Consider the following 14406-nt stretch of genomic DNA (forward strand, 5'->3'; position numbering starts at 1 on the left):
ACTGTTATTTATTAATGTTCTGGTTACAAAGTCACATATTCTGAGAGGCATACCCAACACTACTTTTCCCATTTATGAGCAATGTGGGAGAAACATGAGAAGAAGCAGGTACAGACTCTGTAAATGTATTATTGGCAGAGGTAGGTGGCTTGGGCTCATGGTTACATTTATGCCCAATTTTCTTCCTCTCAACACATATACTGGTTTGGTTTTTTAAAATCTAGTTTTTGCTATTTTGTCATCTTTCATTTCATAAAGATACTGCTCAAATGGTTCCAAATAGAACTTTAAGGCCTACAAGTACAAGCTTGCTGCATTCTACTTTATAATGGTTATTTTCTATTCATTGCAAGTTTTTCAACAATCCAAAGTTTTGTAGAACACATATAACAGTACAATCAGAACAGAATGGAAGAATGTTTACTTAGAAGCATACACAGAGGAGAGACAAAGGAGACAAGTTTATTTCACCTGCATTATCTAGTCAGGTTTTTTAATAACTACAAATCTATCCAAGAATATAAAATATATAGAATGGATTAATTTACAGGGCAGAAAAGCCCAATCCCTTTCCTATTTCACTGTGATCTGAGGTAAAATACACACAATCACCAAATCAATTCATTCACTAACTTCATTACTCAACACGTCTACCTCTTAACAAGGAGAGTCCTAAACACCCAACCAGATGATCATTCCTGATTTGACCTCCCAATAGTACTCTCACTGTAAATTAATTAATGAAATTCTGTTTGTAAACCTATTGTCTTTGCCTCTGATTAGCAACAGGTAATTTACAGGAGGCTAGATCACTGAACGGTTGAAGATTTCAGACCTTAAGGCTTATTTACGGAACAGAATGGAATAATGAACTGTAAGGCCCAACTATAACTTTCACTTTTAATAATAATCATCATAATCCCTCTTAAGTAAGTACATACAGCTTACTAACCACTTCTAACATTCATTATCTCATCGAAATATTCCAATAATCAAGGAAGAAAGACATTAAAATTAAAAATAACAAAGTTTCATTGTGCTAAAAACCAAAATAAAGGAAAACAAAAATAAAAACACCCATCATTCTACTAACCAGACACAAATATTATAAATGACTTGGTGTCCACACTCCCTTGAACTTTCTATTCTGTTACTATTGTCATAGAAACGCCATCATATTATAAGTGAATATTGTAGCTTCCTTTTCCCCCTTTTTGCTGTCAAGATCTATCCCTGTAACTATTTACCCATCACATATTTAACATATTAAAAGGCATTTCACTGTATGAATATCCGCTAAGCCTTTTTAACAGAAAAGGTGAGTCTCAGAGAGGTAAAGTCAAATAACATGGCAAGATCGGTGACCTATAACCCTAGCCTTCTAATTGCTAATGGAATATTCTATCCACGATAGTTTCTGAAGGATTAACGTATACCCGACAGGGGCCCTGGCTGGTGCGGCTCAGTGGACTGAGCGCTGGCCTACAGATCAAAGGGTCTCCAGTTCAATTCCCAGTCAGGGCACATGGCTGAGTTGCAGGCCAGTCCCCAGTGGGGGGCACGTGAGAGGCAACCACATATTAATGTTTCTCTCCCTCTCTTACTCCCTTCCCCTCTGTCTAAAAATAAATAAATAAAATCTTTTAATAAATAAATAAAATAAAATACACCTGACACAAACACAACCATTAGACTGAATAGAGTGATACGTACCCAGCCACATCCGAATAATGCTCATGTAGTCTTTGTTCTTGGCACAGAGAAGTTTGTCATAGGAAGGGCAGCCTGCCAAAAGGATGCGATCATGGTCCTCGCACATGGATATCAGGTGTTGCTCTGCACTTCGGGTGCAGCACACGTGGTAATGAGCCAGCTTTGTTATGGCGTGTCTGATAGAATCGTCGATGGTCCCGCTGACTTCTCCACCTTCGATGTGAAGGATCCGGATGTTCATCAAGGCAGCAGATGTTGCCAGTGCCAGGGCATCGAACCTGTCTCCGTGAACTATCATGATATCAGGCTTCAGGCGATTAAGGACATCTGGTAGCTTCACTAGGGCCAGGCCTACCGACTCAACCATGGCTGCCTCATCTTCCCCTCTAACAATCGTGTGTAGCCTGGTGTTAATGTCAAAGTCATCTTGTTCAATCATGCGGTATGTATTTCTAAAGCAGAGGAGAAATAAAGATGTGAGAGCATATTCTTAAATACAGGGCCATAAAAACATGAGAAAAGCAATCTAAAATGAACTCTGAAGGGAGAAATACTTTATAAAATTTCCTTGTCAAACTGAAGTATAACTTACAAAAATTAAAAGCACAGACCACAAACACACGGCTCACTTGATGAATCTTTCTGACTGCAAGCCCTGTAGCCACCGCCCAGACTGAGGTAGAGCCACGCAGATGCTCTGTGGAACAGCCACTCTCTGTCTCTCTGCTCCACTAATAAGCTTTTTCACAGAAGAGAAAAAAAAAAGATACAACCATCCAGCAGCATCTTGGAACTCTTACTTATGCAGTGAGGACCTGGAAGAAGAACTATCTGAGGGAGAATTTTATTAGGGGGAAAAAAAGACCAAAATGTACAACGGTCATGACTTTTTTTTTTTTAATTTTATTTTTATTTTTAAAAATATTTTATTTATTTATCTTTAGAGGGGAAGGGAAGGAAAGAGGAAGAGAAACATCAATGTATGGTCGCTTCTCGTGCATCCCTTGCTGGGAACTGGCCCCTGCGGGGAATTGGCCTGCAACCCAGGCATGTGCCCTGACTGGGAATCGAACCGCGATACTCTGGTTCACAAGCCCGCGCTCAATCCACTGAGCTACACCAGCCAGGGTGGTCATGACTTCTTAAATATATTTATAAATTTTTAAAAAGAAATACACTACTGAATAGAAAAAATACTGCTTATAAAAGCAAAGCTCAAGGACTTCCGCCAAGATGGAGGCGTAGGTGGAAACACTGTGCCTTCTCCCACAACCAAGTTTGAATACAACAAAGGTTTGGAGAACAAAGACACAGCCAAAGAACAGAAAATTGAACTATATGGAAGTCCGACAACAACGAAGCATTCAACTGGGACCAGTAAGAGGGGCAGAGCCAGCAGCGGAGCGGGGACAGGCAGGAAAGATCCCCGACCCAGGCGAGCAGGCAGCTCCAAGTCAGGCTGACCCAGTGAGGGCTCGGGGTGGCAGGCTGGCTGCGGTCACACATTTGCGCGCAGATAAACCAGAAAAGGAGTGAGCAGTGAGATGGACCTCAAAGGCCCCAGCGGGCAAACCCAGTGGCGGGCTGACTGCCGTCGCACATCCGTGAGCAGTGGGACAGACCGCGGGGCCCAAGGTGGCGGCAGGAGGCAGCAGAGGGGGGTTGCTTTCCTTTGGCCCCGCAAAAGGAATGGCCCAGCCATTGCTTTCCTTTGGCCCCGCCCCCACATACAGTGTCACAACCCAGCAACTAAGTGGCCCCACCCTGGTGAACACCTAGGGCTCTGCTTCTCATATGTAACAGGCACAAACAGTCCAAAATATGGCTCAAGAACTCAAAGCCCCAGAGCCGATAACTCTAAGCAACCAGGAAATAGAGAACCTCTCAGATGCACAGTTCAAGACACTGGTGATCAGGATGCTCACAGAACTGGTTGATTTTAGCCACAAATTAGAGGAACACATGAAGGCTAAACTACTTGAAATGAAGGGAAATGCACAGGAAACCAACAGTGATGGAAAGGAAATGGGGACTCAAATCAATGGAGTGGACCAGAAGAAAGAATGAAACATCCAACCAGAAAAGAATGAAGAAACAAGAATTCAAAAAAATGAGAGAGGCTTAGGAACCTCCAGGACATCTTTAAACGCTCCAACATCCAAATTATAGGGGTACAAGAAGGGGAAGAGGAACAGCAACAAGTGGAAAACTTATTTGAACAAATAATAAAGGAGAACTTCCCCAGTCTGACAAAGGCAATAGACTTCCAGGAAATCCAGGAAGCTCAGAGTCCCAAAGAAGTTGGACCCAAGAAGGAACACACCAAGGCACATCATAATTACATTAGCCAAGACCAAAATGAAGGAGAGAATCCTAGAAGCAGCAAGAGATAAGGGGACAGTCACCTACAAAGGAGTCCCCATCAGACTGTCAGTGGATTTCTCAAAAGAAACCTTACAGGCAAGAAGGAGCTGGAAGGAAGTATTCTAAGTCATGAAATCCAAAGACCTACATCCAAGATTGCTCTATCCAGCAAAACTTTCATTTAGAATGGAAGGACAGATAAAGTGCTTCTCAGATAAGGTCAAGTTCAAGGAGTTCATCATCACCAAGCCCTTATTATATGAAATGTTAAAGGGACTTATCTAAGAAAAAGAAGATAAAAAATATGAACAGTGAAAGGCCAGCAAACTCAGAGTTACAAACAACCACACCTAAAACAAAAGCAAACTAAGAGGACAGCTAGATAAGGAGCAGAATCATAGAAATGAAGAACACATGGAGGATTAGCAACAGGGGAGTGGGAGGAGGAGAAGGGGGGAGAAGGTACAGAAAATAGCATAGACAGTAGGTAGAAAATAGATAGGAGGGAGGACAAGAATAGTAGGGGAAATATAGAATCTAAAGAACTTGAGACACGTGGTCATAAACTAAAGGGGGGGAAGGGTGGGAGAGGGGTGTGCAGGGTGGAGGGGAATGAAGGGGGGGAATAGAACAACTGTAATGGTATAATCAATAAAATATATTTTTTAAAAATCTAAAAAAATAAAAATAAAAGCAAAGCTCATTTAAAAAAAATAGTAGGGAATCAGGACACCTAACATGTTACTATAATATAAATTTCTGAATGATGGAAATTATCACCTGAATTTTCTTTGCATGTTATTGATGCAGCATAATTCTTTTTTTAAAATACTTTATTTTTATTCATTTTTAGACAGAGGGGAAGGGAGTGAGAAAGAAAGGGAGAGAAACATCGATGTGTGGTTGCCTCTCACCCAACCCCCACCAGGGGCCTAGCCTGCAACCCAGGCATGTACCCTGACTGGGAATCGAACCAGTGACCTTTTGCTTCACAGGCTGGCACTCAATCTACTAAGCCACCCCAGCCAGGGCTCGATGCAGCATGATTCTGACTGGCATGAAAAGGAAGTTTTATAGCATTAACTTGGCTGTGAAATGCACTTTCAAGTGTTTCATGCTTCAACAACAACAGCAATTTGCAATGCTATAGAATTTCCTGTGTGTTATCATGAGATCCTAAAAGGTATGGCTTTTTTCCTAAATATGTAATACATTTATTATTGGAAAATGGAAAAATATTAAAAATTAGCATCCATAAACCTACATTTGTTAATATCAGTGTTATCATTCTGATTTTATTTCTAGCCATTTCATGCATATTTTAACATGGTTGAGAATACAGTACACATACAATTTTGTTATTTACTTAATTCATTTAACACTAATATTTTCTGAGATCACAAAGGGTTCTTTACATACATCACTCTACCTCACATGGATGTCCTAACAGTCACTTCACAGATCCCTTTGGATTGTGCTACACGAACTATGTTGTCTGTAAATAAAGAGTCTTTGTGCCTTTATTTCTATTTCTTGCTTTATTGTGTGGGCCTCAATGTCTAGCACAAATTGAAGAGAAGTGGTGAAAGTGGAAGTCCTTACTCTGCTCCCAATTTTAGAACAAAAGCACACATTTTATGTTAGTTATAGGTTTTTTAAAGTTGCCCTTTATCAGACTGAAGAATTTCCATTTTATACCAAGTTTAATACAAGTTTTTTATCTAAGTATTTTGTCAAATGTTTAATATGTATTGATGATCATATGGGTTTTCCTCTTTATTCTGTTATGCTAATTATACTAATCGATTTTCAGATGTGAAATTAACCTTGAATTTCTGAGATAAAACTACTTGGCCGTGATGTATTAATTGGTTTTTTATATTATTGGATATGACTTGCTAATGTTTTGTTTAAAATTTTATGTCTATATTCATGAGTGATACTGGTCTGAGTTTTACTTTTATTTATAATGTTGCCAGGTTTTGATGTCAGAATTATGCATATCTTATAATCTGGGGAGTCATCTACTCCCCTATTTTCTAAGTTTGTATAAGACTGGTGTTATTTTTTTCTTTAAATGTTTGATAGAATTCATGAGTGAAGTCCTGTTTGTGGGAAATTATTTTTATAGGAAGTGTTTGATAATGAATTCAATTTTTAACAAATATAGGGCTACTCAGATTTTTTTTGTCTGCCAGTTTTGGTAAACAGTGTTTTTCAAGAAGTTTGTCCATTTCATCTAAATTGTCAGTTTTCTTAGCCTAATACTCCCCTCTTAGTCTTTTAATGGCTGTAATATTTTGAAAGAAATAAATTTTGGCTCTGTTAAATTTCTCTATTGTTTAATCTACTTTCATATTTCACTGATTTCCCATCTTTATTATTCCCTTCCTTCTACTTAATTAGGATTTAATTTTTGTTTGTTTGTTTACTAAAGTGGAAACAGATAATTGACTCTAAACTTGTATATTTTATTAATTATATTATTAGTTTTCCCATTCTTTTTTCCTACCCTTTATTCCCCTCCATTCAGTATCCCTATTCCCTCCAGCATCCCCTCCCCTTAGTTCATGTCCATGGGTCATACAAAAAAGCTCCTTGGCTTCTCCATTTCCTATACCGTTCTTAACCTCCCCCTGTCTATTTTGTACCTACCAATTGTGCTTCTTATTTCTTGTACCTTTCTCCCCATTCTCCCCTCCCCCACCCCACTGATAATCCTCNTGTATATTTTATTAATTATATTATTAGTTTTCCCATTCTTTTTTCCTACCCTTTATTCCCCTCCATTCAGTATCCCTATTCCCTCCAGCATCCCCTCCCCTTAGTTCATGTCCATGGGTCATACAAAAAAGCTCCTTGGCTTCTCCATTTCCTATAGCGTTCTTAACCTCCCCCTGTCTATTTTGTACCTACCAATTGTGCTTCTTATTTCTTGTACCTTTCTCCCCATTCTCCCCCTCCCCCACCCCACTGATAATCCTCCATGTGATCTCCATTTCTGTGATTCTCTTCCTGTTCTATTGTTTGCTTAGTTTGTTTTTGTTTTCTTAGGTGAGGTCATTGATAGCTGTGAGTTTGTTGTCATTTTACTGTTCATAGTTTTGATCCTTTTTTTTCTTAGATTAAGCTCCTTTAACATTTCATATAATAAGGGCTTGGTGATGATGAACTCCTTTAACTTGACCTTATTTGGGAAACACTTTATCTGCCCTTCCATCCTAAATGAAAGCTTTGCTTGTTAAAGTAATCTTGGATGTAGGTCCTTGCCTTTTATGACTTGAAAGACTTCTTTCCTGCCCCTTCTTGCCTGTAAGGTTTCTTTTGAGAAATCAGCTGACAGTCTTATGGGAACTCCTTTGTAAGTGTCTCCTTTTCTCTTGCTGCTTTTAAGATTCTCTCCTTATCTTTAATCTTGGGTAATTATGTTGTGTCTTGGCATGTGCCTCTTTGTGTCCAACCTTTTGGGAACTCTCTGAGCTTCCTGGACTACATGGAAGTCTATTTTCTTTGCCAGACTAGGGATGTTTTCTTTCATCATTTTTTCAAATAAGTTTTCAATTTCTTCCTCTTCCTCTTCTCCTTCTGGCACTCCTATGGTTAGGATGTTGGAACATTTCAAGCTATCCCAGAGGCTCCTAAGCCTCTCTCCACTTTTTTCAATTCTTGTTTCTTCATTCTGTTGTGGTTGAATGTTTATTTCTTCCTTTTGTTCCAAATTGTTAGCTAAATCCCAGCTTCCTTCCCTTTCCTGATGGTTCCCTGTATATTTTTCTTTAGTTCACTTTGTATAGCCTTCACGTCTTCCTTTATTTTGTGGCCATACTCAATCACCTGATTACCAGTCTTTTGAACTCTGTAACTGATAGGCTGGCTCTCTCATCACTTAGTTGTTTTTCTGGAGTTTTGATCTGTTCTTTCATTTGGCTACATTTCTTTGTCCCATGAACCTGTTACATTGTAAGGGGCGGAGACTTAGGTATTTGCCAAAATGAAGCAACCTACTTCATTGTGTTGTGGTACTGTACGTGGGGGAGGGGTCAGAGAGGGAAGAGTACCACTTACTCAGCTCTTCCCCACTTTCAAGAGGCTGGCAGTTTCTCTCACCACCGCAACCTCCACAGGTTATTACTGCCAGCCACTGCCTTGCCATGCATCCTCTCTGCCCCTCCTACCAGTCTGGATGAATGTTTCTTCTTTAACTCCTTGGCTGTCAGACTTCCATACAGTTCAACTTTTGGCAGTTCTAGTCGTCTTTTGTTTTTTAAATTGGTTGTTTCCTTTTTTGGTTGTGCGAGGAGGCAAAGCATAGCTACGTATGCCCTCTCTTGGCTGGGACCTATTTAATAGTTTATTTTTTATCGTATTTTTTCCATTACCAATATATCCCCCTTACACCCTCCTTCCACCCTCACCCACCCCCCAAACTTGTCTTTTTTTAAAATATAGGCATTTAAAGATATAAATTTCCCTGTAAGCACTGCTTCATCTATACCCACAAATTTGGTATATTCCAATATTTATTACCCAGTTCAAAATCTTTTCTAATTTCCCTCAGGATTTCTTGTTTGATGTATGGGGTTGAAACTTACAGACAAAACAACCTAATTAAACCATGGGCTAAAGACCCTAACAGACCCCTCCTCACCAAAAATGATATAAAGATGATAAGTAAGCAGATGAAAAGCTTCCTCGTGCCATATGTCATCAGGGAAATAAAAATTAAAATGACGAGATACCACCGCACGCCTATTACAATAGCTAAAATCCAGAACGCTGACAACACGGAAGGCTGGTGAGGATGTGGAGCAGCAGGAACTCTCACTGCACAGAGAACGCGAAACGATACAGCCACTCTGAAGACAGCGTGGCAGTTTCTTACAACACCAAAATGCTCTAGTCACACAATCCAGAAAACGCGCCCCTCTGTTTACCCAAAGGAGCTGAAAACTATGTCCACAATCCACACCAAAAAAATCTGCAAAACAGATGTTTATAGCAATTCTTCTGTGCTAAAAAGAAATTAGTATCAAGTTATTGAAATACATGAAGGAAACTTAAGTGCATGTTGCTAAGTGAAAGAAGCCAATCTGAGAGACTACATACTTTATGATTCCAACAGTATGACATTCTGAAAAAAGCAAATCTGTGGAGGTGGTTAAAAAGAATCAGTGGAGGCCTAGGGTTGGGGGGAAGAAGGGATGAAATAGATGAAAGGGTAGAACATATTTTTAGGGCAATGAAATGATTCTGCAATAATGGATTTGTGCCATTACAGTTTTGTCTAAACCATAATTTATACCACCAAGTTGAACCCTAACATGAACTAGAACTTTGGGTGATAATGATGTGTCAACATAGGCTCCTCAACTGGAATGAATGTACCACTCTGGTGGAGATGTTGATAATGGGGGAGGCTGTGCATGTGTGGGGGAGTGGGGCATACAGGAAAATTCTCTCCCTTGTCCTCAATTTTGATTATTCTGTAGCTATTCATTTGTTCTTCTTAACTCCTTCACCTTTTTCACTCAGTCCCACAACCCACTCATATAAGTCTGTTTCTGTTCTGCTTGTTCATTTATTTTCGTATTTTTATTCTACATATAAGTGAAATCATATGGCATTTGTCTTTACCTGAGTTATTTCACTCAGCACAATATCGTCTAGCTCCATCCATATTGTTACAGATGACAAGATTTTGTTCTTTTTTATTTTTTATGACTGAGTCATATTCAATTGTACATCTGCAACACTTTTTCTTTATCCATTCATCTGCTGATGGACCCTTAGGTGGCTTACATATCTTTGCTATTGTAAATAATGCTGCAGTAAACATACAGATGTATATTCCTTTTTTAGCTTTTTCAGGATGCATGTTTATTTTTTCAAAAAGTATATTTGTATTATTCTATGTATGTTTTATCTTCTTTTTAAATTGTATCATTATTTATGCTATTACAGTTGTCCCAATTTTCCCCCTTTGCTGCACTCCACACAACGCCGCCCCCCACAGGCATTCCCCACACCATTGTCCATATCCATGGGTCATACGTGACCATACATATCCATGTTCTTTGGCTACTCCATTCCCAGTGCTGTACTTTAAATCCCAGTGACTATTCTGTCACTACCTACTTGTACTTCGTAATCCCTTCACCTATTTGACCCAACCCTCCCAACCCCCATCCCATCCGTAACCATCAAAACATTCTCTGTATCTATGATTTTTGTCTTATAGATTCAATTATTGGTAGATATGTATTAACTGCCATCTTATTGTTCATATTTTTTCTTAACTAAGACCTTTAATATGTCATGTATTACTGATTCGGTGGCGATGAACTTCTTCAGCTTGTTATCTGTCCTTTGATTCTAAGTGATAGCTTTGCTGAGTAATGTTGGTGCTTTTCATCATTTTGCATATTTTATGGCCTGCAGGGTTTCTAGTGATACATCAGCTGGCAGTCTCACGGAAGCTCCCTTGTAGGTAGCTAACTGCTTTTCTCTTGCTGATTTTAAGATTCTCTGTCTTTAACACCTTTGGCATTTTAATTATGTTGTGTTTTGGTATGACCCTCTTTGAGTTCATCGTTTGAAACTCTCTGCACCTCCTGGACTTGTATGTCTAGTTTCTTCCTCAGGTTAGGGAGTTTTCCATTATCATTTTTTAAAATAGGTTTTCAATTCTTTGCTCTCTTCTCCTTTCGGCACCCCAATGATGCAAATGTTCGTATGCTTGACGTTGTCTCAGAGGCTCTTTAAACTATTCTCATTTTTTAAAAAGTTTTTTCCTATTATGATCAGGTGGTTCTGCTTGCTTATCTTCCAAATCACTGATTTCATCTTTTGGCTCATCTACTCTAATGTTGATTCCCTGTAATATACTCTTCATTTCTGACTGGTTCTTTTTTATGTTTCCTATCTCTTTGTTGAAGTTCTCACTAAGTTCATCCAGTCTTCCCCTAAGTTCATTGAACATCCTTATAACTCGTGTTTTGAACTCTCCATCTGGTAGATTGCTTGTCTCCATTTTGTTTTGTTCTTTTCTAGAATTTTGTTCATTTTGGACATGTTTCTTTGTGTCCTCAGTTCGGCTGTATCCATGTGTTTGTTTGTAGGCATTAGGTAGAGCTGCTACACCTCCCAGTCTTGGCAGTGTGGCCTTATGCTGATGTCCTGTAGGGCCCACTGCACAGCCTCCCCAGTTAGTCAAGCTGGGTGCTCCAGGTGCACCCCCACATGTAGAATGTGTGCACCCTCATGCTGTAGTTGAGCCTTGATTGCTGTTGGCATGTCAATGGGAAGGATTCACCCCCCAGGCCAATCTGCTGCAAGGACTGGCCATGACCACCATGGAGGATCTGCTGCGCAGAGGCTGACCTCAGAGCCCTACCCACTTCAACAGGGATCAGGTACCTGTTGAGTCTTCCCCTTGAATATGTTGCTCATGGAGGTGGTTGGGTATTTTGGTGTGCTATGAAGCTGTCCACCAGGAGTGCTGGCTCTGGGACCTCCTGGGAGATGCAGGCAAAGGTCACTAACCACGTGTGCACTACCAGGGGCCACCCAGGACGAGCTGTAAAGTGGTTTGCAGATGGCTGCTACTTGTGCTGGGCTCAGAGGTGCCTGAGAGAGGCCAATCTTCGAACCAAGGCTAGCTGCCACTAGTGCTAGGCTTGGGGCGACTTGTGCCAGGCCTGGGGCCACTTAGCAAGAGGGACAAGGCATGCCAAGACCAGATGCTGCTTGTCTGAGAGATGGTAGGAAAGTCTGCACCTGGGCCAAGACAGTCTGCTTTCATGGAAAAGCCGGTGGAAACATCTTGGGTGGGACTGCAAGTTAGGTGGAGCAAGGGCTTGGGAAATCACCACGGCAGGAAGAACTGTATTAGGTTGATGGAGACTCAGATATGGGGCCTACCTGCTGGCTCTGTGGAAGGAGGGCCCAGAAAAGGAACAATGGCCCTTGCTAGCACTTCTGTCTGGGAGACATTACCCCTCCAAAACCTGCCCTAAAGTCAAACAATTCAGAGTCCCCCCTGCCCCCCACATATATCCCCGGCACCTTTCCAGCTGCTGCCCCAGTGCTAGAGCTCAGAGCAAGTAAGTCTGAATAAGAGCATAGGGGCCTTTAAGAGAAATTTCTGGGACTCCAGGAGCCCTCTGTCTTACTCAGCTGAGTAAGCTGGACTTATTCAGCTGGACTTACAGTCCCGGGTGGTTTTCACCCCCAGAAGTGATAGGGACTTCTCTTCCCAGCACTGGAGCCCTAGGCTGGAGGCTCCTGTGGGGTTGGTACTCCTCACTCTTCAGCAGCCAAGATATCCCTCCCAATTTAACTGCCACACGTGGGAGTGGGACCAGTCTCCTCCTCACCTCCATCCCTCCTACCAATCTAGATGTGGTATCTTCTTCTTCGTACCCTTAGTAATAGGACTCCTGTTCAGCTAGAGTCCCAGGGGTTCTGAATGATGGTTTAGCTGTAATGTTGGTGTTGGTGTGGTTGTGGGAGGATGTGCGTGCTGCATTTACCAACTCTGCCATCTTGGCTGCTGTTCTCTCCACTTTCCCCCCAACACTTTGGTGGTGAAACACCACAGAGCCAGGTGTCTCAACCTCAGCACTAACTGACATTTTGAGCCAGACAGAACTTTGTTGTGCAGGGGGCTTTCCTGTGTCTTGGAGGATGTTTAGAAACATTCCTCGTCTCTTTAAAAAATTGTTGAGTAAATAAACAAATGAATTTCTAAGTAGTCTTCATTCATTTGATTTCTTTCATTTCTTCCCCAATTCTTAAGAGCATAAAAATGCTTTAAAAAATATCTGAGCAGTTGAAGTAGAAAGGTAACTTATTTTTTTCTGTTGGTTTAATGTCTTCTTAAGGTAGATAATACACCTAGATACAAAAGGTTATACAATGAAAAGACTACATTCTCACTTTGTTTCCCGTCATCCAGTTCCTCTCCCTGGGAGCAACCAATTTCTTCTGTTAGAATGTACTTTAAACACACATTCCCATTAAGCATCAGCCAAATTCCCTGTTTAACAGCATCACCAGATAAACACACCTCCCCACACTCAGTCACTGTGGTAGGCAGACGAGAAACCAAGCACAAAACCACCAGTCTTCTAACATGCTTTTCTCATAGAAGTCAAATAGCCCACTCAGACTTCCATGTCAGGCTCTCGGTAACACTTCTCTGCTCTTTCATCCTACCTTTGTCCTATGTATATAAGAAGTGAGTTTTCTTACGCAGAATTCATTTCACATTTTGAAAAATTACGAAATTTTGAGCTTCCATAAATTTCTTCTCTACTCTAAGTTAGAATCAAATTGCTAAATTGGGTTTTGGAGGCAAGTTTTTCCTTGTTTTTTTTTTTTTGCTGTTGTTATTATCTTGTTTTTAAAGAACAATCTGAAAAAGACAATTTTCTTTAACACAAGCTTCTTTCACATTTAATATTGTGTTTTTGACCATCTTGCAATTAACAGTTCCATGCCACAAGGGTGCGCTAAATGCCACTATATTACATGCAACAAAATGAATGGCCATCTGTTCATATTCTGCTCCCTCAAAGATTTCCCAACTTGTCATTTTTTTCTATTTTGACTCTGATCAATCAAAATAAGTATAGATGGAAATGGTAACATAACATTCTACGTTACCTTGTAAATCAATTAGATTTTTAAAATCTTGTTTCATATATACTATTTTAGATGCTGTTGAGCTATATACCAGTTTTAATGTAGAATTACCATTAGGACTCACAGAGTGGATTACATGGAATCACATCATTATATTACACAATATATAAGTGCCACTTCTCCAGAATGTAATAACAGCATCAAGTACCTATTAAGCAGCATCACTGTGATGAATCCTCTATATTACTATCTCCATCCTTCCTGATAACCTACAACATAGGTTTTCACTCTATTTTATAATTGAGGAATCAGAGCCTCAGAGATGCTAAGCAACTTCTCCAGAGCCACCTAAAAACTAAGTGGCAGGACTGAGATTTGAAACTAGGTCCACATAGTTCCTAGATCCAAGCTCTCCCCAGTACACTGTATTGCAATGAAGAATACCGTAAGAAAGTGCTTTCATCTTACCCATAGTCGTCTATCAGGTGAGAGCCAAGCACCACCACATCAAGGTCAAAGAACTCTGGTTCCGTCTTAATGCCAAACATGATGGGTGCGAGTTTTGAATAATCAGCACGATTGCAAGTAGCAACACAAACCCGAAGCTTTCGGTTATTCCCATTCTTCTCCATGACTTGTTTTTTTCTTTTGGAAAGGTCCTTAAAATAGAGTTCCTGAAGTTGC

The 14406-nt window shown here is 40.3% G+C and overlaps 1 protein-coding gene across 4 annotated transcripts in view; it reads right to left on the reverse strand.

Moving 5' to 3' along the window:
• GNE (glucosamine (UDP-N-acetyl)-2-epimerase/N-acetylmannosamine kinase) overlaps positions 1-14406 on the reverse strand; it is a 50630-nt gene that overhangs the window by 19916 nt on the left and 16308 nt on the right. For all 4 annotated transcript variants that reach the window (XM_037035702.1, XM_037035704.1, XM_037035705.1 and 1 more), the window contains exons 2-3: positions 14191-14396; positions 1714-2165 (exon numbers count right to left, since the gene is read on the reverse strand). In XM_037035702.1, the coding sequence (XP_036891597.1) occupies positions 1714-2165; positions 14191-14396 (658 nt within the window). The remainder of the gene's footprint in view (positions 1-1713; positions 2166-14190; positions 14397-14406) is intronic.

The sequence above is a fragment of the Sturnira hondurensis genome, unplaced genomic scaffold (genome assembly GCF_014824575.4).
Source record: "Sturnira hondurensis isolate 20B ecotype Veracruz unplaced genomic scaffold, ASM1482457v3 Scaffold0022566, whole genome shotgun sequence".
Classification (NCBI taxonomy): Eukaryota; Metazoa; Chordata; class Mammalia; order Chiroptera; family Phyllostomidae; genus Sturnira; species Sturnira hondurensis.